Here is a 24,616-nt window from a genome sequence, read left to right as displayed (position 1 = left end):
TTTAATGAGTGTACCTCAATGCTTGTTAGGAAAAGCATACAACTTAATTCTTGATTCACTCATAGTTGCTACCTTGAGCGCGTAAGTCAAGTTAGTTGTCTACGTCTAATTGTGAGTGGTGGTTCATTTGCTTCTATTTGAATGCTGGCTACTGGACTGGTACGGAAGGCTCCTAGAGCAATTCGAAGAGCTGTGGACTGGATGGAATCAAGAATTTTGAGTGAAGACATTCTTGCGGAATTGTATACTGTCCCCTTCAAAATTGGTAAAAATCATTTATTGGAAAATATTTTATTTCTACTGTGTGTTGAAATATTATTTCGTGAACCAGGAAGGGAGTTTTATCACATCGAGTCGGCTGAGCGAGATACGTCAGGTGTCAGGGAATTCCACTCAAGGGCAAACGAGGGGAGAGCGCAGATACAGCTAGCCAAATAACCTTCAAATCAGCCGTGAATGCCACGTGACCAGGCAGAATGTGTGTCAAGTGCTCGATCGATAATAGTGAAGGTGCATGACGTCTGACTATGGCAGCCAATCAAGCGATTAATTTGGTGCGAAGTTAATAAATTAACCAATCGCTTATGAGGAAAAGACGCACCCCTGTCTTAAGACAGTGAATAATGGATTTTCCTAAGGAAAATTTACTCAGAAATTTCTACCTCTGAACACGTCGTGTGGAGAATTACTCTAGCTTCAACTACGGACAGAAGAAGACGCACCCCTGTCTTAAGACAGTGAATAATGGATTTTCCTAAGGAAAATTTACTCAGAAATTTCTACCTCTGAACACGTCGTGTGGAGAATTACTCTAGCTTCAACTACGGACGGAAGAAGACGCACTTCGCTTGCTGAGGGAACTTCGTCATTCAGAGCCTACAACTTGTTGCAACTGCAGTTCAGATATTTACGGATTCCACCCATAATTCAACAGATTTTAAAAGTTAAGTTTCTTTCCCATCTTATCAAACATCGGTGTGAGTTTTGGACCTTGTCTCAGACGTGATTTCAGTTTCAGCTTCACAAGAAATTCCACAGAAGAGATCACCGGTTCGAGTTCAAGTCAGGATGCCAGTCTTCTTTCTTGGTGAATGGTGTGATTTCCAGCGCGCCAGCATGTCTCCAATGCACGAGTAAAATGTGAGGCAGTCCAGGCGGGCGTGACCAGGATCGATGGTGCGTAATGTGGTAATGCACTAGGTCATCAGCCCGAGTTCTACAACCGACAGTCACCACCAAGTAATATTTAAACTTTGTTATTCTTTCTTTCCTTTTGTAATGTAATTGTAATGACATAGCCTCTACTTATTTGTTTAGAAATTTTCTATTAGTTAGAATTTTTCCATCTCTTCTTTCTTGGTGATGGTAGATTGAGGATGTGTGAGTATTTGAACCTATTAGTTTGTTTGAGTGGATGTCTTCGAGAAGTGTTTCAACTGTCCCGAGTTCATTGTGGCAGGAGAAATAAATGTAAAACGACCTCAACGTTAAACTAGGACTATTTGAATATTTTTAGACTTAAAATGAGATCAAATGGGACAGTAATTTCGTAGATTCTATTATGTCAGAGTTCATTCTTCAATTATGCGACGTATGGTTGAATTTTGTGTGCAATAGAGTCATCTGAAATATTATTGTGCAGTAGCTTCCGCACGTATGATCTTGCGCGGCCAGGGATAATAATAATAATAATAATAAAAATAAATTAACTAAATTATCGCGTAAAAGAACACCTAAGGTCATGAGCATAATATTAGTTATTATTGAATATGGTTGATGTGCGCTCATTTATAGTAATTTAGGCCTGGGAAATGGCAGTATCTGACCGATACAATTTTTTTATATATTTGCTGTGTTGTGATGATTAGTTGACTGGTAGATGGATATTATTGAATTCAGCAGTCGAGCTGTGCATCCATTAGTGAGTCAATTTAAGAATAAAATATGTTACTTGATGTAATTTCTTCGTTGTGAGTGCAGATTAATCGAGAATCACAATTATAGTGGAGAAGTAAAAATAAATATCGTAGCTCATGAACCGCGTGCGCGGAATGTTAATTCTGGCCTATGTTTAAGCGATTTTATCGATGATTTTTGGATGATTTTGTGTTCGTAAATTTTCTCTGAACATCGTCGTATAACTATGTTCTTTAATAAAGTGATAATCATTGCTCTGTCACATTTCCAGTTGATGAGAGGAGGTCACCACGATAGTGTCATCATGAGAATCATTTTCCTAACTTTGTCTAAACATGAAAATTAATAGTCAAGGGCTAGCGTTCGTGTAAATATGTATATAATATTTCCGTGTATCTTTGTGTGAGTGTAGTGTGTGTGATTTGACTGTATTTTGCTTAATGTAAGTTTCCAATCCATATTTGTGATGATGCTCTTCGTTATTTCGTGGAATTTTTGGCCTAATTTACGCCAACTTTAGTGGTTCACCATTTGAATGAATTTAAACCTTTAGTGAATTTTATTCGTTTTTAGGGAAGAATAGGATCTTATTTAACGAATACACATAAATAAGTATAGGCCATGTCAGTGGATTGAACTCATAAAATCAAAAATTGTAAGCGTTAATTAATTAATTTTTTCAATTAATGGATAAACATAGATTGACATGAGGTCAAGTTCCGAGCTATTATGTGAGAAGCAACTACTAAATAATTATAAAGTTGAGTTTATTAATTAATTTAAAGGTCAAGGAAGACGATTTAACCATAATTTTATGAGAGAAATTTTTTTATTTAATTTTCAAAGAAGAATGAAAATGATCATTTTCAAACTTGTTTAAAATCAAATCTATGAAGGAAGGAAGTTTATTTTCAAGTTATTAAATTATCAATGGGAGAGATCATCTCAAATCAATTATTATTAATTATTTAATTAACTTTCCACTAAAAATATAAATATTATATTTGCAGATTCAGCCATTTGCTGTTCCGTTTTTCGATGAAGTGTCTATGTGATTACGACATAAAAGAAGACAAATCATATAAACAAAATACCTAGATTTTGTAAATTATTGTGAAGTTTATGAAGAGCAGTAGTTATAATAAATGTGTAAAACCTATTTAGCTTTCTCTCATTTGCCACTAGTTCATCATCTATCCCTGCACTTTAAAAATTTCACACAGCCGATAAGCGAACGATCTACACCCTGGAGATCTTTGCTCACCGGCCGAGCTGAGCCCGGCATGACGGGTGCAATACAATGCTGCCATAGTCTAATTTAGCCCTAATAATGGCTTTGTACGCGTTCATTAGCACTTGGTAGTCTGCCCCCCAGTTCTTTGCTGCCAGGATCTTCATTATGTTCAGCCTTCGCAAGCAGTCATCTTTAAGGTTTTTCAGGTGAGGTATCCAACTTAACGTAGTGTCGAATAAAACTCCTAAGATTTTCATAGTTGTTACTGTTTCAATTTTGTGATTGTCCATGTACAGCTCAGGGTCTTGTACAGTATGTTTACATTTGGAGAAGAGTATGCATTTGGTTTTAGTTTTGGAAAACTTGAACCCTGTAACTTTAGCCCATTTTTTGATATTATCAATTGATTCTTGAAGTAACTGTTGAGTAGTTAATTTATTTCTTCCTGCACTTAGTATAGTCAAGTCATCGGCAAAAAGGCAAGCCTTTACTGGTAGGTGAATGTTGGAGACAATGCCATTTATTGCAACGAGGAATAATGTGACACTGATGACTGATCCTTGGGGAACTCCATTGTCAATGGTTACTTCATGTGAAAGAGTTCCATTTGTCCTGACTTGAATTCGGCGATCTTTAAGGAAATTATAAATGAAGTGAAGCATGTTTCCTGAAATATTATGTTTCATCAGTGTTTCAATTAGATAGTCTTTCCACACCATGTCATATGCCTTCTCAATGTCTAAACTAACAGCTATGAGGTGCTGATTATTTAGGAAAGCTTCTCGGATTTCTGATTCTAAACATATCAGAGTATCTATTGTTGAACGTGCTTGACGAAAACCATTTTGTGCATCACTAAAAAAGTGTATATGTTCCAAATACCAGCGTAATCTCTTGTTAACAATTTTCTCCAGTAGCTTACACATTGTATTTGTCAAGGCGATGGGACGATAATTATCTGGGATCAAAGTGTCCTTTCCTGGTTTGAGTATAGGCACTACAATAGCACAACGCCATTGATCTGAAATAGTTTGGAACTCCATATATAGTTGAAAATAGCAAGTAGATAATTGAGTGCACTATGTGGAAGCTGTTTTAAAAATTCATATGGAATGGTGTCTGGGCCAGGACTAGATCTGCCGCATTTGTTGAGTTCTGTAACCATTTCTTGCAACTGTAAAGTATCATTATAAGCATAGTTCGGTGTAGGTACAGTTTCACTTAAGTCTATTGGATCTCGAGTTGTTTTCATGTGAAGAAATTCAGGTTCATAATTGTTAAGATTTTTGAAAATGATTTAGCCAGTTGATCAGCTATTTGTTGAGGTTCATTTACAATTGACCCAGCGACTGGATCTCTTAGAGAGGTAATACAGAATTTATTGTATTTGCCACTTATTCTTTGGATTTTATTCCACATAACTTTTTGTGAAGTTTGGCAGGTTAAGGAGGAGACGAATTTTAACCAGGAGGTTTTCTTACTTTATTTTATTTCGTGCTATTGCTCGGTATTTTTGAAAATTGATTTTATTTTCAGGCGTAGGATTTCTTTTGTATAGGTAGTAAGCACGGTTTTTATTTTTGATAGCCTCTTTACAGGAGTCATTCCACCAGAGAACCGTTTTCTTGAAGGGCATAGGAGCTGTTTTTGGGATGCTCTGGTCAGCAGATTTAATTATTACTTCAGTGAAGTCTTGAACAATATCATTGATGTGCTTAGAAGGAAATTTATTTGTTGGAGTTAGATCATTTAAATAGTTATTTACAATCTTTCTAAATGATTGCCAATTTGCCTTATTTAAATTCCATTTACAGTATTGGGGTTTTGATGTGTTGTCTGGAGAACTTTGATCATCATTAATTATGATGGGGAAGTGGTCACTTCCTTGTAGAGTTGAATAAATGGACCAGTTAAATAGTGCAGCTATCTCTGGCGTACATATAGTTAAATCTATGCTACTGTATGTTCCGTGTGCTATATCAAAACGAGTTGGAGCAGTTGAGTTCAATAATACTAGAGTAAATTCATCTAGTATCTTCTCTATTTCTTTCCCCCTTGCATCAGTATTGCGACTACCCCATAAACTGTTGTGGCTATTAAAATCATCCATCAAAATGAAGGGTTTGGGGAGTTGGTGTATTAGGTTTCTTAAATCATCAGTGTGAGATGTACTATTCATAGGAAAATAAACATTACATACACATATAGCTTGTGGTAGGTATAATAAAACTGCAACTGCTTCTAAATCAGCAGTTAAAGGAACCTCTTGATGGTGTAAATTATTTTTAACATTGGTGGCTACGCCTCCACTTGCATGATTTGGATTAATTCAATTTTTATAATGTACGTTGAACTGTCTTAAATGGGAAACAAAGTTGTCTCTAAAGTTAATTTCTTGTAGACAGACAACTGAAGGCTGATGTTTATTTAGTAGAAGTTGTAAATACTCTCGCTGTGATCGAAAACTGTTGAGGTTCCATTGAAGTAATGATATAGTCATAAGAATGACAAACAAGTGTAGAGGGAATTTTATCATCATTATGTGAGGGAAGTAGAGTCATCGCTGGAGTAATCTGGAACTAAACTGTTAATTGCTTCACCTCGGTTTTCACTGCTAGCCTTAAGCAGTTTCTTGACTATTCGAGTACTCCTGTTCTTAATGGATTTTTCAGTGTAGTATGGATATAGTTTTTGAAGGGCTTGGGCTAAACCCTCTAGATCTTGGGTGTAATTGGAAGCTATTGCTGCAATGTCATTAACTCTAATACTGTTTTCAAAAAAGGATTGGAGTTGTAAGTAATTGAGGGGAAAGGACTGAGGGTTGGCTTCTAGAACTTGCTTAATTGGTTTAAGCATATCACTAATAGTTGTGCTTTCTTTTTCTGTCTTTGGTTTCTTGGAAGTTTGTTTTGTCTTGTGTTTCCCTGCCTGTTCACTTGTCTTAGGTTCAGTTGTTAGGGGAGGTTCCTTAAAATCAAGGTCTTTTCTGCTTGTAGCTTCACTGCTCGATAGTGATATTGGTCTCTTCGATCCAGCAAGATGAACACATGAGGGGTTTTGAGGGCATTCCAAATGAGAGGTTAGAGTCATTTCGACTGAGGGTAAAGGCTCACAGTTTTGATTTTGAGAACACTGAAGGGATGTAGATGTAGCAGTTGTCTGAACAGTAGTTTGTGAGGGAGTACAGGTAATATTTTCTTGACAGTTTGTTTTAATTTTTCGTGTATCTTCTACTAGTTGGGGAAATTCTGTTAGATTGATCTTGCCACGAGAATGACTGTTTTGATTTAATGAAGAGCCTTCATTTATTATTTCATCATTATCAGGACAGTTTCTAGCTAAGTGACCCTCAGTTTTACAAAGAAAGCAGGTGGGTGTGTCAGAGGATAAATAAATCCAGTAATTGGTACCCTCATATTCGATTTGGAGTGAGTCTGGAAGTTTGTTAAATTCTTCATTTTGAACATAAATCTGTCTCCGAAAACTGAGAATGTGAGAAAATCCGGGGATTGTTAAACCTGCTCTAATAGGTGATATCTTTGACATTGGTTTAATGCCGAGTTTGAGAAATTCTTCTTCAATAACAATATTAGGAATCACAGGGCAAACATTGGATAGAATAACTCGTTTGTTTTTAGTTAGGAGAGGTCTTATTTCCAAGGAAACATTATTTATGAGAATCTTAGGATGTTTTGAAATTAATTCTTCAACACACTTTTGACTTGCAAGGAAGATACATATTCTTCCATTTGATATCCGTGAGACAAATCGGATGTTACTATGACTTTTCGAATTGCTAGTATATAATCTCGTATACTAATACCATCACACGATTCAATAACAATAGCTTGATCTTTGGTAGGATAGGATTGCATTGCTGCAGAGTAACTTAACCTTGGATTGTTAGGAGATTAAGTGTGTTAGGAACAGTAATAGAGGTTGTCATGAGGTTACCTGGTTCACCAGTACGGGTGGGAATTATGCTTTCTTTATTCTGACGATTCGTGAGGTTACTTGAGACTTGCTGATTTTCATTATTTAGATTCAGTGAGTTAGAAAAAACTTGCCGACCTCCATCAGCAGAGGCGGCCATTATCAGTTAGCTTACAAGATGAGGTTAGGTATGAGATTGATCCTTTAATGAGCACTAATCTCCACAACGCAGATTTAAAACCACACTCACTACAAAAGTACTTAGCAGCTTCACTCTGGTGCTTCAGACGGTAAATTTTAGCTTAGAATTACCGATTATTCAATAGTTCCAAGCGACAATATTACACGCGAACATCATGTAAGTCACTGCCATCTTGATGTGTAATAATACTTGTCTTTCCCTATTTTAACTATTACTCTAACCACAGCTGCAGTTCTATCTAACACTTTATTTACAGAAATGAGAGGACCATTATCACTAGGGCTCGGATGTTTAGGAAAAGTCATTTTTTTCTTTGTCTCTATTTTCTTGCCTGATTGGATTTTGGTGCAAATCAGGTGATTATCATCACAATTAAGTGATTTTTATTTGTCATATAATTGCACATTTTGGTTATTTTTGTCATAAGGTCATATTTTGAGCCATTTTCGTAGAAAGGTCATATTTCAGATCAAAAATTAGATGTATGGCTTTTCAGGCGTTTGCTCTATTAACCAGCATTTTGTCTTAGGTCTCACACTAGACTCGTCAGAGTGGGATGTGCCAGACCCTACCCACTGATGCTGGGTAGCTGTAGCTGTGCAAAATCATCGTCAACTTCCCAAACGAGAACTAGTACTCACAAAACTGCTTTTCCGCATCACAGCTGTAGTTAATACAAGTGGAATACTCTGCCTCTTCTATCAGGATTGCGCAGGAACTGTTTTCCAACAGTTTGTCAGAAAGTCTGGCGTATATTTTGGAACTTTGGAATTATGTTGAGTGCAATTACTCGTTCAGAAGCTGCTAGTTTAGAAATTCATGCAAGTATAGAAATTGTGAGAACTTTCAGTACAACGATCACATGGAATAGTTGGCGTCAGTGTAAACCGGAAACTTCAAAACGTGCTCAATCGAAATGACATTTTTCACTGTATGTGCAAGATAAATGATGTTCTTAGAGGAGAAGGTATCAGTACATTTCAAGATGAATGCATACTCGACAGCAGTGATTTAACATTATTCAAATATGCCCCAATAACGTCTTGTGATGCTCTTCTTACAAAAATGTGTTAAGTGATAATCGGAGGTCTTTCGTGCCTGATACTTTGAAGATGAATCTTCGCATACACGTCAGTACCACCCGTGGAAAACAATGAAAGAGTTATGTGAGTTTGCACTATTGCCCTGCCACCCTACCATAATCTACTTAATTCGTTTCGTGGTGCTCAATTTAAACTTTAACGTATTTCAGTAATATTAATGTAATCTGGGCTTAAACGTTCCAAAATATTTTTAAAAAAATTGATTTCTAGTTATCTCGTACTTCAAACCACCGAATGAAGGGTGCAAACATGTTTTGACTTTTAAAAATATTGTGTGATCTGATAAGCTTAGCAAAGTTAGTACTTTACAGGTATACATTTACAAATGTTTGATAAGTGAATCAAGGAGAATAGACTGTGAATAACTGCTGAACATGTACTGTACAGAAATTCTAAGTTCCCATAGAGGAAATTAGATATTTTTCCACCAATAGAGCATATCAAAAAAATTAGATGTATGGCTTTTCAGGCGTTTGCTCTATTAACCAGCGATTCGTCTTAGGTCTGACACCAGACTTGTCAGAGTGGGATGGGTCAGACACTACCCTCTGACGCTGGGTGTATGCAGGTGAACTTATCAGAAGCCTATTTAAGAGGCACAGTATGATAACTGCATAGCAGAGATAAAACTCCACAATGGAATTAATGCCCACCTAGCAATTCTGAATGGAAATTCTAAGTTCCCATAGAGGGAATTAGATATTTTTTCACCAATAGAGCATATCAAAAAAATTAGATGTATGGCTTTTCAGGCGTTTGCTCTATTAACCAGCGATTCGTCTTAGGTCTGACACCAGACTTGTCAGAGTGGGATGGGTCAGACCCTACCCTCTGACGCTGGGTGTATGCAGGTGAACTTATCAGAAGCCTATTTAAGAGGCACAGTATGATAACTGCATAACAGAGACAAAACTCCACAATGGAATTAATGCCCACCTAGCAATTCTGAATGGAAATTCTAAGTTCCCATAGAGGGAATTAGATATTTTTCCACCAATAGAGCATATCAAAAATCAGATCAAAAATTAGATGTATGGCTTTTCAGGCGTTTGCTCTATTAACCAGCGTTTCATCTTAGGTCTGACACCAGACTCGTCAGAGTGGGATGGGTCTCGCCTCGAAACATGTACTAGATGTTAAGGTGAAAGGTAAATAATAAATAGTATTGACTAGGTGGACCATCTACCAACATATTTGCTGTTATTAAGTCAATACGGATCCAATACCGGCCACTATGGTCAAGATTATTAATAGAAGTTCACCTGCATACACCCAGCGTCAGTGGGTAGGGTCTGAAACATCCCACTCTGACGAGTCTGGTGCCAGACCTAAGACGAAACGCTGGTTAATAGAGCAAACGCCTGAAAAGCCATACATCTAATTTTTGATATGCTCTATTGGTTGAAAAATATCTAATTCCCTCTATGGGAACTTAGAATTTCCATTCGGAATTGCTTGGTGGGCATTAATTCCATTGTGGAGTTTTATCTCCCGCATGTAGTTATCAGACTGTGCCTCTTAAATAGGCTTCTGATAAGTTCACCTGCATACACCCAGCATCAGTGGGTAGGGTCTGACGCATCCCACTCTTAAACATATCAGATGTAAGGTTTTTCAGGCGTTTGCTCTATTAACCACCGTTTCATCTTAGGTCTAACACTAGACTCATCAGAGTGGGATGTGTCAGACCCTACCCACTGACGCTGGGTGTATGCAGGTGAGCTTATCAGAAGCCTATATAAGAGGCATAGTCTGATAACTGCATACGGGAGAAAGGCAATAATTCCATTGTGGAGATTTATCTCCCGTATGCAGTTACCAGACTGTGCCTCTTATATAGGCTTCTGATAAGGTCACCTGCATACACCCAGCATCAGTGGGTAGACTCTTACGAGTCTAGTGTCAGACCTAAGACGAAACGCTGGTTAAGGGGACTTATGAGTTCGTTTTCATGAAAATAGGCCAAAATATCGAATTTTGGAATTTGCCAAAAATTGGGGCCCAAACCTTTTCTGAAATAAGGAATGTTGAAATTTTTCCCATAGCGCTATTTTTAAAGCCTTGGCGGTGATTTAAAGATGGCTGCGCATTATTTTTAAATACCTAAGCACGGCACACCTACCTGTCTCATGTACTTAAACACGTCGGATTTTGTTTTCCATGTCATTGCTAACAATTTACCACAAAATCCACTTGCGGAAATGGTCATGCAAGTGTCTTTTGACATCTAAGAACAAAAAAATTTGAAAACCTTTTATACATGGGGATGAAATAACCTCTATAAAAAAATACTGAAATAAATTCCTTTAGATTTCAAGTTTTATTTTCTTCATGCCGTCCAATATATCTTTGTTATCAGTAATGAAGTAAATAGAAGAAACTAGAAAAATACATGAGTTGCTTATTCGAATACTGTAGTTACTTCCTACCAATCTTTGTAGACATTTGCTCCATGGGGGTTGATTTAAAATACTTGTTTGTGTATATTGATCTGTGACAAGGATAATATTGTTTGGAGTGTGTCTTACTATTCCTGGTTTGATACTTCACGCTACTAGTTGTGTGAAAAGCAAGTTGTCATATGAAATTGTTGGAAAAATACTGCCTATTTACCAGAGATTGGCCTAAGATGCCTTTCTGGAGAGGTGGAAGAGAGGGAAAATTCAAAATGCTAATGAGAGCCTCCATAGCATTATAAGGCATAATTACCCTCAAGAGGTCTTCATTTCAAGGAAGAAGCTGGAAATTGCAGTTACAAAAGCAGTGAGTGAATTTAACATGAGTTGTGTGAAAACATTATAAGTGATGCATGACATTAGGCAAGAACCTATGACATGTTCTTCACTGAAGATCAGTGAGCAACGTGATCACAGCCGTCTTCGTCAGGACATAAAAAGCACCCAGGAGAGAAAACTGCAAAATGGGTCCTTAGAAGAAAGGATGAAGACATCTGAGGGCTGTGGATATGGTGCAGGGCAGTTCTGATGTAAGTAACGAACCGCCCAACTTTACATGCTGTTTTCTCATGAAGTGATTTTTGTTACCAATATTATGATTTCAAAAAAGCTCCCTGTATTGCAGTTTTCAAGTTATTCAGTTCAAAGTTGGTTTGGATATTTAAATATGTATGAAAATTACATTTAGCTCTATATTTCTATGTCAGTGAAAAATAACTGCATTATTTGTGCATTCAAATATAAATAATTTCTGATTTTTGGGCAAAACATAAATTTTATGATTTTGACTCCCTCTCCTGATTCTCATATTAAAGGCACATCAAATTCAAAAGCGATTTCTAATTATGCATTTATTTAAGTAATGTTTAATAAGTATGGATGAAAATGAGTGAAAACTCCATCGCAAGGAACATTTTTTATGACCCAATGATTTTGATAATAATTTTATTATTATTACTTCAAAACCTATTTGAGCAATCAAGTTAAAATTCACAATGTAACCTAACTATAGGTATATCTACCTGTGGTTAAAATTTCGAAATGATCCATTGAGTAGTTTCAGATTTTCAAAACTCACTCATGAGTCCTCTTAATAGAGCAAACGCCTGAAAAGCCTTACATCTGATATGTTTTTGACATGCTCTATTGGTGAAAAATATCTAATTCCCTCCATGGGAATTTAGAATTTTACATCCCACTCTGACAAGTCTGGTGTCAGACCTAAGAAGAAACGCTGGTTAATAGAGCAAACGCCTGAAAAGCCGTACATCCAATTTTTGATCTGATTTTTTATAGGCTCTATTGGTGGAAAAATATCTAATTCCATCTATGGGAACTTAGAATTTCCATTCGGAATTGCTAGGCGGGCATTAATTCCATTGTGGAGTTTTATCTCCCGTATACAGTTATCAGACTGTGCCTCTTAAATAGGCTTCTGATAAGTTCACCTGCATACACCCAGCGTCAGTGGGTAGGGTCTGACACATCCCACTCTGACGAGTCTGGTGTCAGACCTAAGACGAAACGCTGGTTAATAGAGCAAACGCCTGAAAAGCCATACATCTAATTTTTTTGATATGCTCTATTGGTGGAAAAATATCTAATTCCCTCTATGGAAACTTAGAATTTCCATTCAGAATTGCTAGGCGGGCATTAATTCCATTGTGGAGTTTTATCTCCCATATGCAGTTATCAGACTGTGCCTCTTAAACAGGCTTCTGATAAGTTCACCTGCATACACCCAGCGTCAGTGGGTAGGGTCTGACACATCCCACTCTGACGAGTCTGGTGTCAGCCCTAAGACAAAACGCTGGTTAATAGAGCAAACGCCTGAAAAGCCATACATCTAATTTTTGATCCGATGTACTGTATATTCGGAAACCTAATTAGAAAGTAAGAATTTAGCTAACAAATTTGTATTAAAGGGATTGCCGTGTCTATGTATAACTTATTTTAAAATGGCCATACTTAGATCAATCATTTTCGGGTCATATTTTGTAATTTTTACGTCATATCTCGTTACTTTTGAGGTAATATTTCGTCACTTTTGAGGTAATATTTGCTTGCTTATTTGGGCTATTTTAACGTCTTAAACCCTACTTATCACCTTTTCTCCCATTCAAAGTACTCTCGTACAAATAATGTCCCGAGTTTGTCCCTTTATAGGAATGCATTTGCCGAAACATTTCCTCTCTTCACTTTCCGCCACTGGATTAAAGCAGGCAGGCCATGTAAACGGAGCGGATAGGGAACAAGCAAGAAGCCTGCGTCCTCCAGCAAGTCAGTGCTTGTTCTACATCAGACATTAGAGATTTACTTCTTTGCCCGAGGTCCTAAGTCAACTAAAAGACATCATATTATGAGAAGATCATAACCATAATTTTTGTTATTATATGTATTTTAATGTTATAATCATTCCTGCAACATTGTCTTTGTCTGGTATACATATGTTTTAGTTATCACATAATCTGTTAAATTTTTACTTGGCTGAAGATGGCCACTAAGTGGCTCAAACTAGTCCCAAGACTGATGTAATATCATTTACTTGATATATATTGACAATTTATTTCTTACCATGTTACAAAAGACCAGGAAGGACAAGTTCAGGAATGAAAAAGTCAGAGGACATGGGAATAGGAGACTCACTCCTACAGAGGATTCAGAAAGCAAGACTGTAGTGGTTTGGCCACGTCAGAAGGATGAGAGCAAGCAGGACTGCAAGAAGTAAAAGGAAAAAGGCCAGTGAACAGACCCAGAGGAAAAGGGACAGATCTGGTGAAGAAAAATGTTGAGGAGACAGGACAAGACTGGGAGAAGTTTTTGAGAGAATAGTGGTTCATGGACAGACAAAGATGGAGGGGGCTTGTAAACCACATCCGGGCAACTGGAGATGGTCAACGATAATGATGATGATGATGATAATGCTGTTAAATGTTTTATTTTTCAGATAATATATAAATTTTATTTAATCATAAATTAGTTTTGACTGACAGAAGAACCTAAGTTATAGATTAACGAAGGTTTTTATCTGGCAAAAGAAGGCAGGTATCGGAAAATATGAAACATGTACGCCTAGTTCAATAACGTTTGGTATACTGACATTGCTAATTTTTATATACTGGTATATACAGTCTATTTCAAACACTTCTAATGAACAAATTGCAGTAGATAGCACAAAATTTAACAGCTGTAAATCACAGTGAAAGAATACTTTGACAATGCAAGTGGTTTAACGCAGCGAGAATTCATACAAACAAAGATTAAAAAATTAGTGTCATGCATACATACTGCGGATTCGCTGTTTGTCAAAATGCTGACTAAGATAAGTGCCCTTTACAATTTCATAATTCGTGGGTTCCCTTTTCCTAACCTTGATGCTCCACTGCTGTTCATTGCAGGCAATGACTAGTTTCAAAGAACATCAAAACTAGTGTAAAGAACTAGAACTCAAATTTTCACGGAGTCAGAACAATCAGCCAACCAGCGGAAGATGCGTGGTTCTCAAACACCTAGACCAATCAAGACCATTCAAAGTCGGTCTTGGAACAATCCAGCTGACTGCAGGTGATACGGAACACTGTTAGGCCGGGCGCACATTGGAACGCAGGTGAAGCAGCTAAAGCAGTGCAGCGCAGATTTTTTGTAATCCACACAAATCATTGCACCATCTCAAGTTGACAGACAGGGCAGGACAAGAGCAGAGCACGCCGATTTTGCACCTACTTCCGCCTACCACGCGCAGTCTTCGAAACACAGTTTCCTGCGCATGTGCCACGTACTTAGTTGAGGAATGGAGGAGAAAATTACCACAGCCGTTCGGTCTTAACATGTTTTGTAGGATGTGGACTACAATGTAGTTTTTAAATTTAATTTCTGTTATGTAAATTCGGGGAATAAGGAACTATAAAGAACTTTATTCACGCTGGGTACAATGGTAGTTTAGTGGAAGGCCTAAAATGTAATTCTCAAATATCTATGTAACAATCCGTGACTCAGGTTCTCGTAACATTGGGTATTTTACGTCGAGATCTAATGTTGGTTATGGAGATCATCGCCGACTCCGTGGCCGTCATCTACCATCACATTTATGTGAAGAAATAAGGAAAGAAAATAATTTACCATGTCTCGTCAAATAAAAACGTGTTCACAATAGATTGTCAACGTTGATTTATTTTAGTAGACTGTGCCTTGTGGCAACTAGCAGTACATTTGTAAATGAATGCTTTCTCCCTGTCTCTCTCTCTCTCTCTCTCTCTCTCTGATCCTATTAATGAATACTACGGAACAAAAGTTAAAGAGAATGCAATTTCCGATCATTTACGTCTTCTACTGTTTTATCGTGCCTGCGTCTTACCCGGAGGCCCCGGGTTCGATTACCGACTACGTCAGGGATTTTTAGCTCAATCTGAGGGCTTGTTCGAGCTCCACCCAGCCTACGTGATTAGAATTGAGGAGCTACTGACGGTGAGACAGCGGCCTCGGTCTAGAAAGCAGAGAATAATGGCCAAGAGGATTCGTCGTGCTGACCACATATCCCCTCGTAATCTGCAGGCCTTCGGACTGAGCAGCGGTCGCTTGGTAGGCCAAGGCCCTTCAGAGCTGTAGTGCCACGCGGGGTGGTTATACTGTTTTATCATACCAGCTATGATAACGGAGATAGATATTAATGAATTTACCGAGGAAGTTGGCCGTACGATTAGGGTCACCTTGCTATAAGCTTGCGTCCAAGAGATAGTGGGTTCGAAGAACACTGTCGGCAGCCCAGAAGAGGGTTTTCCGTGGTTTCCCATTTTCACACCAGGCAAAATGAATTTAGACTTTTGTTGCTTTGTCCATACGAACGCCGAACAACGTAACATGGATATGTTGTTCAGTCTTGTAAACTGGTGGTTTTTATTGGGATTGTCTTAAAGTGTACAGCCGTGTGGTCACCTTGTTACAATTTGTTTTACATCGCACACAGATAGATCTTACGGCAACGACGGGATAGGAAAGGGCTAGGAATGGGAAGGAAGCGGCCGTGGCCTTAATTACGGTGCAGCCCTAGCATTTGCCTGGTGTGAAAATGCGAACCACGGAAAAACATCTTTAGGACTGCTGAGAGTGGGGTTCCAACCCACTACCTCCTGGATGCAAGCTCACAGCTGCGCGACCCTAACCGCACAGCCAATTCGCCTGGTCGCGTGGTCATCAGCACAAGGTAAATGAGGAAAAATCATGAACGCTTGAAGAATAAGAAAAGAAGCTCCTTTACGCTGCATGCCCCAATATCACAGAGTCTGAAGAAAACATGTTTAATCCTTCTGAAAACCGACAAGACCCTGCGTGGCAATGTGCGCTCACATGCACTTTGCAGTTTCGTCAGCCGCGCGCTGTCCTGCTCTGCTCTCCCCTGCTCTGCGGCCAACTGCTTCTCAATGTGCGCCCGGCCTTATTTCGGAACAGGATGTAGCTAGACCAATCCCGCTGGAGAGCAGGCGATGCGGAACAGTGTTGATTCAGAACAGGATGTTCAGGATACTGCAGACCAATCTCGCTCGAGTGCAGGCGACACAAAAGACTGTTCTTTTGGAACAGGATGTTCCAACGTACCGTTCATTTAAAGATCATATCTGAGTCCAGAACAGTTCCAAAATAACCGTTGTGATATTTTTTTGCCCATCTCTACTACTAATACTTTCTTCCCATTCCATCCATATTGAAGTTGGAGATCACGTGTTGAAGCAACTGTTAATCCCATTCTAGTTCAGCACGGACTATAGTTTCAGTGTTCTCCCTAGAACCTTTTTAACGGGGGCACTGCCCAGCCGTTTTTAACAGACTGCCCGAGTAAATTCACCTAGATATGTGCTAGTTACATAATATTAATACATAATACCAATATAGTTGGTCCGTTATAAGGACATCATAAATTTTCCAGCTAACTCATTCCTTTACAAAGGAAAACTTTTTTCACTTTACAAAGGAAAAAATTTCATGCATCCTCCTATTCAATACATAACGTAATTCCATCATTAGATGGAGTAATAAAATTCAAAAATGTTTCGACTCGTTTGAGCCATCTTCAGTGAAATAAGGGGGATTAAAGTAATTTACATAATAAAGCTAAAAATGTGCTAAAAACATAATGGAGGAACAAATGAAAAACAAAAGCGACATGATGAAAATAAAAACAATAAAATATACAATATTACCATAATTATGTGGAGCAATAAATAACTCATTGAGACAAATTCAGTGAAAGGGGGGGTGTTAATATAATAAAATACATAACTGAATATAAAAAGTGTGTTAAACCTAAGAAGAAAAGAAATGAAAACTAACAATAAGTGCTTATAGTGAGGTGGCGGACCTCGAAGTTTAAAATTTTTACAGTTCGTACTTCAAACACAGGACGAAATAACTGTGTTGAAAATTCAGGCTGACAGTCTGTCTTTGTAGAGTCACCATCACCATGAATGGCTAGGAGGGGAGCAAAAAAGCTTGAGAAACCAAGTTTGAGAGGGGACAATGTGCCAGGTGAAATGTATGTGACAAGCGATAAAAAACACTGATGAATTTCAAATTTTAAAACAGCAACATTCTCAATCTCTTGTCAACTTAGCGGCCCCATTTTCGATGATTGTTACCAATGTTGGCTAGTTGAGTTTGCCCTATTTTAAACGGTCGGGAGGGCAGATTCTAATATCTTGTAATAACTCATTCCTGGTTGCCAGCGTGCTAAGTTGGGCTCATCAGTTGGTAAATAGCACACCTATCAGAGCGCATGGCTAGTGCATACCATGGAGGCCACTGTGTAGTCTACTTGGAGCCACCGGCAGTGCCAATGCACTATGAGAGACTTTGCCTGATTTTCAAAAACTGATGCCTGCCTGGCTACTGTGTGTTCCAAATTAAGAAGTAAATACTGTAAAACAATTTATTTAAATAATAAGCCTTCATTACTGTCAGCATAATTGCATCAATTACATCAGAGTTTAAATGTTGAACTTGACTATCATCCAGTGTCCTGCATGAGCGGTGTCTGGATTAGTGTGAAAACGCACGCTAGCACTCTATTCCACTGGACGTCACAAACTCATTGGCATTTCCCCCTGTGGACAGGGGCGGTACAACAACACCCACGGTATCCCCAGCCTGCTGCAAGAGGCGACTGAAAGGGGCCCCAGGGGCTCTTAGGAGTGTGGGTTGGCAACCACGGGGCCCTTAGTTGAGTTCTGGCATTGCTGCCAGTTATTTGTGCCAGGCTCCTCACTTTCATCTGTTATCCGACCTCCCTTGGTCAACTTTTATTCTTTTCAGATCCCAGCGGTATTAGGTCACGAGGCCTAGGGAATCTTTCATTTTTACACACTTCGTGGCCTCTTTTTTTTCTTTGGCCGATACCATCATTTTTCGAAGTGTAGGGTCCCTTTCTTTTTTCACTCATTAACCCCTCAGCGTCGCAGCCATTTAAATAGCTTCCTACCCCGCGGCCGGATGAGATTTCAACTACGCGCGACTGCAATACATCGATTCACTTAAAGAGTTACTACAAGTATAAGAGTAGCCCGATTTTCGCAAAATTTGGAATACCTTATGACAGAACTATGTACATGCAGATAATTACATAATTGTTTCACATTTCCTTACTAATTTAGTTCCGTGTGATAGAGTTCGAACACTCTTTGAGACAGGGACTCAAGTCACACTCCTGGAAGCAGTACACTGACGTCTTCTTTTCGCCGTGTTTTGAACACAGGATACAATGTCTCTGAGGTTTGGATTTCCAACTCTTGGGTGCTAATTTCCTGATAAAATGTCTTTCCTGCAACCTTGGAACTGTATTATCTGATGCGCGCCGGCATTGAATATTTCGTTCCCCTCCCGAGCGAGCGTATTTTGTAAACAAACCTTTCACCAGCTGAACCCGATAAGGTAATTGCTCAATATTTGTCTCTGTGACCTGTGTGAGTATTATTAGAGAATTTAGCAATCAGAATTCACCGTTGAAAACTTCTCTTTGACCTGTATAATTATCTAGTCTCTTACACGAAATTTTCAAGTACTGTTTCCTCCTCATCGTCACTCTCATCATTTACCACTGCTACATCATCTATTTCATTATCACTGCTGCTTATACTGTCACTACTACTTCCGACTAAACTTTCATCTGAATTATACAATATTTCAAGCACGTTACTGTCAGTCATACCACGGCTGAGCGCGGCGCGTCACACGGACTGATGAAGCTGCAGCGAGACCGAAAGCAACAGGACGAAACTGAATGAGGGGAATAACTTTTATGACGAAACAAACCAACTCGATACATATTTCAGATGAAAGGTCAAGATATTTTCTTTCAAGCGAGATATATACCATGAACAACTGGTTCTCGTATCGTATGACAGAAAGCAGCACTAACTGATGCCTACACAGAGCGCTCGTGGAGAGTTACGAAAATATTACAAGCTGAGAAATAAAGACAAATATAATAAATAAACCGCACTCCCAATGTACAAATAGAGCAAAGAACATCACACGAAAAGACAAACTTCTCAGATCATCTTTTCTTTATTTTATTCTGTGGGAAAGAATTAAGCAAACAGACTTTTAAAAAAGCAAGAGATTAGTGCTCAGACTTATTTGACAAATAATTATCCTTGCAAAAAGAACTACATCATAACAATTTTTCAATTCTTATTTACAACGCTGATAAACCTGAAAATGTCTTCTTGGAAACAAAACAATTTGCATATCAATAACTCCAAAACTCTTCGCGCTATAGCCGTAAATGTGAAACCATGTATGGGTCTATACAACGTATAGAGGTCGGCGGCTACGGAAGAAAAGAGGGTCTATACCATGTATAGAGGTCGGCGCTGAGGGGTTAATGTTAATACAGGATGGTTGCCTAGTTGCACATCCTTTTAAAACAATAATTACGCTCCACAGCAAAAGAGCGCCGGAGTTACAAGATTAGAAACAAGCTTAGAACACCAGAAGTTCAAAATACTCTGTTATGACTCGTTTGTGATAACAACACTAAAATAGATCAATTTAGCAGATAATATTTACCTGTCCAATATTACTGTTTATGCCCTGACGGGAATACATTGAAATTTTATCTTATTCATTTTTTATGTAGTATTCCTCACCCGGCTACTCATTCCTGCCACGCGGCTGACGAAAATTGGTGGGGAGAACATTGAGCTTATTCAGTAAAACCTTGTTGGATTGTTTCTGCAGGGGACAAGGAAAGAGAATGTGTTAAGTTAGAAAAAGTAGAACTGAATACACGAATAAAAACTGTCCAGCACGGGTATGTAAGCACCGGATATTTTTCTTCCCCGATATTAATGCATTTTACTTCATGTATGTATGTATGTATGTATGTATGTATGTATGTATGAATGAATACAGTGAAAGATATAGGCTATCTGCCATTTCTAAAGATGTGATGATAGTATTAAAAGACAAGAAAAAGACGAGAGAACAAATACAAAAAAATTTCCCACTGGGGCTTAATAAATAAAAACAGTGTATTTAAAGGTGTGTAAAACATCAGACAACAAATATTAAAACAATTGCACTGGGGCCCATAAAAGTATCAGTGCATTATTACACATTACACTCTTTCTAAAAAAAAAAAAAAAAAAAAATCAGCTGAAGCCTTATATTTTGGACCAGTGGGTTATTAAACATTTTCTGGTTATTTGAAAATTAAACTCGGTCATGTGCGAGAGAATGACTTTGACTGTCTTCTTGAATGTGACAACACTTCCGATTGACTCGAGTCAAAATTTGAAGGTGCGAGTTTCAACATGCATGCCAACGTTGAAAGATGCAGATGCCTGTCCACTTCCTGGATTTTGTCTTCTTTAGTAAGGGATTTCACGACCTTTTTCAGTATCCATGACTGGGCTAGCACAAAAAAAAAAAAAAAAAAAAAAAAAAAAAAAAAAGCACCATGCTACTCAACTTCACATGATTATGTTCCTATTCATAGGTAGTCTGTCATGCGACGAATATCTGCTACCCTTCACTGAATCACTCAACACAGAATACATTTCTAACTTCTGAATGGAATGTGAAATACAAGCCAAACAGTCTTACTGGGTTATTCAGCAATATGAATGAAAAACGGAAAACAAACCTGAACATTCCTGAGGCTAACCGCTTGTTTCCCGGAGATGTAATTTACGCACTAATGTTCAGGAATTCAAGGCTGTCTCCCGTTTTTGTGCAACTTTCCCCGACCTACCCCCTGTGGCGATGGCTCTAATCTGTGTTGGAAATCACGTTCCCTTCACAACAGATGACAAAGAACATTTTTAGAGCTAGGAAAAATGTAATCGTACTAAGCGGTAATAGTGAAAATTTGTGATGCGACAAGCGAGATATTTTTAAATATATTTATTATGTCGTGAATCAAGACTTTGAATTTATGAGTTAAGCAAGAATCACCTTAATGAGGAAAGCATTAATGAGATTTCACAGTATTTTCTTACGTTTGGTTACTCTACTGGCACTTGAAATATGTCTTCATGATGCGTACAAGGTTAAGTTATGTTAGGTGACGCTGTTTGAATAAGAAAACTAAATGTTTGCAGCAGGAGCCATTGGAGTAGTTTTATTCAGATTTTTCAGAATAAAACTGAACATACGCATTCACATCTCAGAATTAAAAAAATAACTTACGAGTAAGCTATAGTATGGATATCTGTGAAAACACATGTTTTGAACCAAGTGGTAGCCGTTACATACAGATTTTAATGTATGGGTTTTTCCCAACTTTTACAAATAATCAGATGTAACGTCAATCTGCTATAGCGAGTATATATTTTGCTGTTACAAGTTTTCACTATAACTGACTTATATTGTGGTCTCACTATATGCTACCAACAAGTAATTCAGCAAGATGCGCTAAGCATCGCAATGCCCTTTACCAAGATTGCAATTCTCGATCAATAAATTCATTTGAATCTTTTATCATGAAATAAGCTCACCGGACAAAAAAATTAGTCACCCCTAGGGAAATCATTACAAGCATCATTTAATTCCGTAAAACTCCACTTCTGACTTGATAACTGCCTGGATTGGGTTAGGAAGTGAGTCCACCAAGGTTAGGTAGGTACGTCGCATCCAGGACCACTGACTGAGGATTTGATCACGCAATTCCACCTAATTGCGGGAATGCTGTTTTTGGCATTTTACTCACTGTTTCAACACGTCCCACAGATTTTCAATGGAGTTCAAGTCAGGGTGGGGTAGTGTTCATAAAATCTGTCACATATGCTTCCAGCCCGATGAATTTTGCTGTTGTCATATACATATACTGTAACCGCGTGTACTTATATGGTAACTCGCTTTTCTCTACCAGTTTCCTAAACATAAACAGTATATATACGGTAAAGTATACTTTAGTAGGTTGCATGTAGAATGATTAAGAGCTTTCCTTTTATAAACCTCGAATAACTATTTACGTAGGTGGATCAAAAGCTTAGTTGCACTAACACGCCGCAGCAGCGCGCTGTATGTCGCAAACGTGGGCACAGCGGAGAAAGGGACAGACACTGCCCACACGTCTTTTAGGCAGGTTGCTGTGTTGTCTAGTCTAGTATTGTGTGAATAGTGGCCAAATGCAATGGCGCGTCAACTGGACGTTCACTCCAAATATGATGTTTGTGTGAACAATCCGATTCCTATGGGCCAAAAGGAAGAATTGCACGGACATTCATCGTGAAATTAGTGCTGTGTAGGGGGAGTGGGCCATTTCCCGGCAAGGTATCGTGAAGTGGTGTCAGCAATTCGAAGCTGGACGCACTGATATCACGGACAACCATCGCGAAGGCAGATCCGCAACGTCCAGAACCCGTGCAAAGGTCAACAGTGTGAATGCGATCATTAGACAGAACGGGCGCATTAAACTGAGAGAAATCACGACGCAGCTGAACATGTCATATGGCAGTGTGTTCGCCATTGTTCACGGGGACCTTGGATATCGAAAGCTGTGTCAAAGATGGGTCCCACGTCTTCTCACCAATGAGCACAAGGGACGTTTCCAATCCTCCCTGGCATTTTTGCAACGCTATCCCGCAGACGGCAACGGGTTTCTGCGGCGAATCGTCACAGGCGACGAAACGTGGGTCCACCACTTCACCCCTCAAAACAAACCGAACATCAATGGAATGGGTCCATCCCCCATCACCACAATGAAAGAAGGCCAAGGTTCAACCTTCAGCCGGTAAGGTTATAACGATAGTGTTCTTTGACATGGAGGGTTTGCTGCACGTGGAATTCATGCCTAAAGGAATGACAATCAACGCGGCGTTGTATTGTCAAACGTTGCACCGGTTGCATAGAGTGATTAAAGAGAAGCGCCTGGGGAAATTAAGCGCCGGTGTGATTTTGTTGCACGATAACGCAACACCTCACAAGGCCCGCGAAACGAGAGAACTGCTGCAGCGTTTCAAGAGGGAGGTCTGGCAACATCCACCCTACAGTCACGACCTAGCGCCATGTGACTTTCATCTGTTCGGTAAGCTCAAAACGGAGCTCGGTGGTCGACGTTTAAAGACCGATGAGGAGGTGAAGGCCGCTGTCACCGAGTGGTTGCAGAACGCTGGAGGAAATTTCTATGCATCTGGTGTCGACAAGCTGGTTGTGCGTTCGCAGAAATGTTTGGAGTCTCTTGGAAACTAAGTGGAAAAGTGACGTTACAGTGTATGTCGTTATAGTCGTGTTGCTGTTGTATAGGTGGTGTAATACATGGCCATAACTGGGAAGTGCAACTTATTTTCTGATCTGCCCTCGTACATATACAATACAGATCTGAACCCAAGAGGCACATTCACTAGCCAGAAGATTATTTATAGTCACCAAGATTGTAACATGAATAACAAGACTTACCGTTACAGGCAGACACATGTTGATCATTGTTGCTAGATCATCACCTTCTTGTTCTTCGGTGTCAAAGATATAGACAGCATCCCCAATAGTGTTAGCACATAGTCGACACAGCTGTTTACCAGTTTTGTAGTCATCTGAGAATAAAAGCAAACAATTGTAATAGGGTACCCAAAGGAGGATTCCAATGCCAGTAACAATAGATTTGTACAAGTAAGTTGGTAATATACAGGGTCTTTCAAAAAGAACAAACCGATTTCATCAAGCTATATTTTCCCAACAGTCATTAGTACAAGATTAAACCTAAGACATGTTTTGAATGATGTTCAAGTTTAGTCCTACATATGTTCTATATGACCACCACCAGCAGCATGGACTACATCAAGGCGATAGGACAATTCCTCCCAAAAGTGTTGCAGCATATCACGATGCACTGAGTTGATCACACGTTATCCGCTGTTATCTGCTCTTGAAAGTCATCCAGTGTAATGGGTAGTCGCGGAACATAAACTTCGTTCTTGACGTATCCCCACAGGAAGAAGTCACAAGGAGCGAGGTCTGGAGATCTGGGAGGCCATGCGAGTAGAGCACGATCCGTAGCGGTGTGTCAACCAAGCCACCATTGAGGCACTGTTTCATTCAGAATTGCTCGCACTGGTAAGATCCAATGGGGTGGGGCTCCATCGTGTTGGAAAATGATGTCGCATGAGTATGTTTGCAGCAAAGGGAAGAGCCAAACCGTAACATTGCAAGATAGCTTTGTCCTGTGACACTGCTGGTGTTGAAGAAGAAAGGGCCATAAACCCTGACGTTACTGACTGCACAGAAAACATTTACCTTGGGAGAATTCTGTTTGTGCTCGACTGTAGCATGTAGGTGTTCT

General features: G+C 38.9%; 1 protein-coding gene across 2 annotated transcripts in view; it reads right to left on the bottom strand.

Moving 5' to 3' along the window:
• LOC136868747 (zinc finger protein 665) overlaps positions 1 to 24,616 on the bottom strand; it is a 114,335-nt gene that overhangs the window by 40,172 nt on the left and 49,547 nt on the right. For both annotated transcript variants that reach the window (XM_068227109.1, XM_068227110.1), the window contains exon 3: positions 23,737 to 23,870. In XM_068227109.1, the coding sequence (XP_068083210.1) occupies positions 23,737 to 23,870 (134 nt within the window). The remainder of the gene's footprint in view (positions 1 to 23,736; positions 23,871 to 24,616) is intronic.

This window comes from Anabrus simplex, chromosome 1, assembly GCF_040414725.1.
Source record: "Anabrus simplex isolate iqAnaSimp1 chromosome 1, ASM4041472v1, whole genome shotgun sequence".
NCBI classification, from domain to species: Eukaryota; Metazoa; Arthropoda; class Insecta; order Orthoptera; family Tettigoniidae; genus Anabrus; species Anabrus simplex.
The sequence above is the reverse complement of the archived record's forward strand: the minus strand, read 5'-3'. Positions and strand labels throughout refer to the sequence as shown.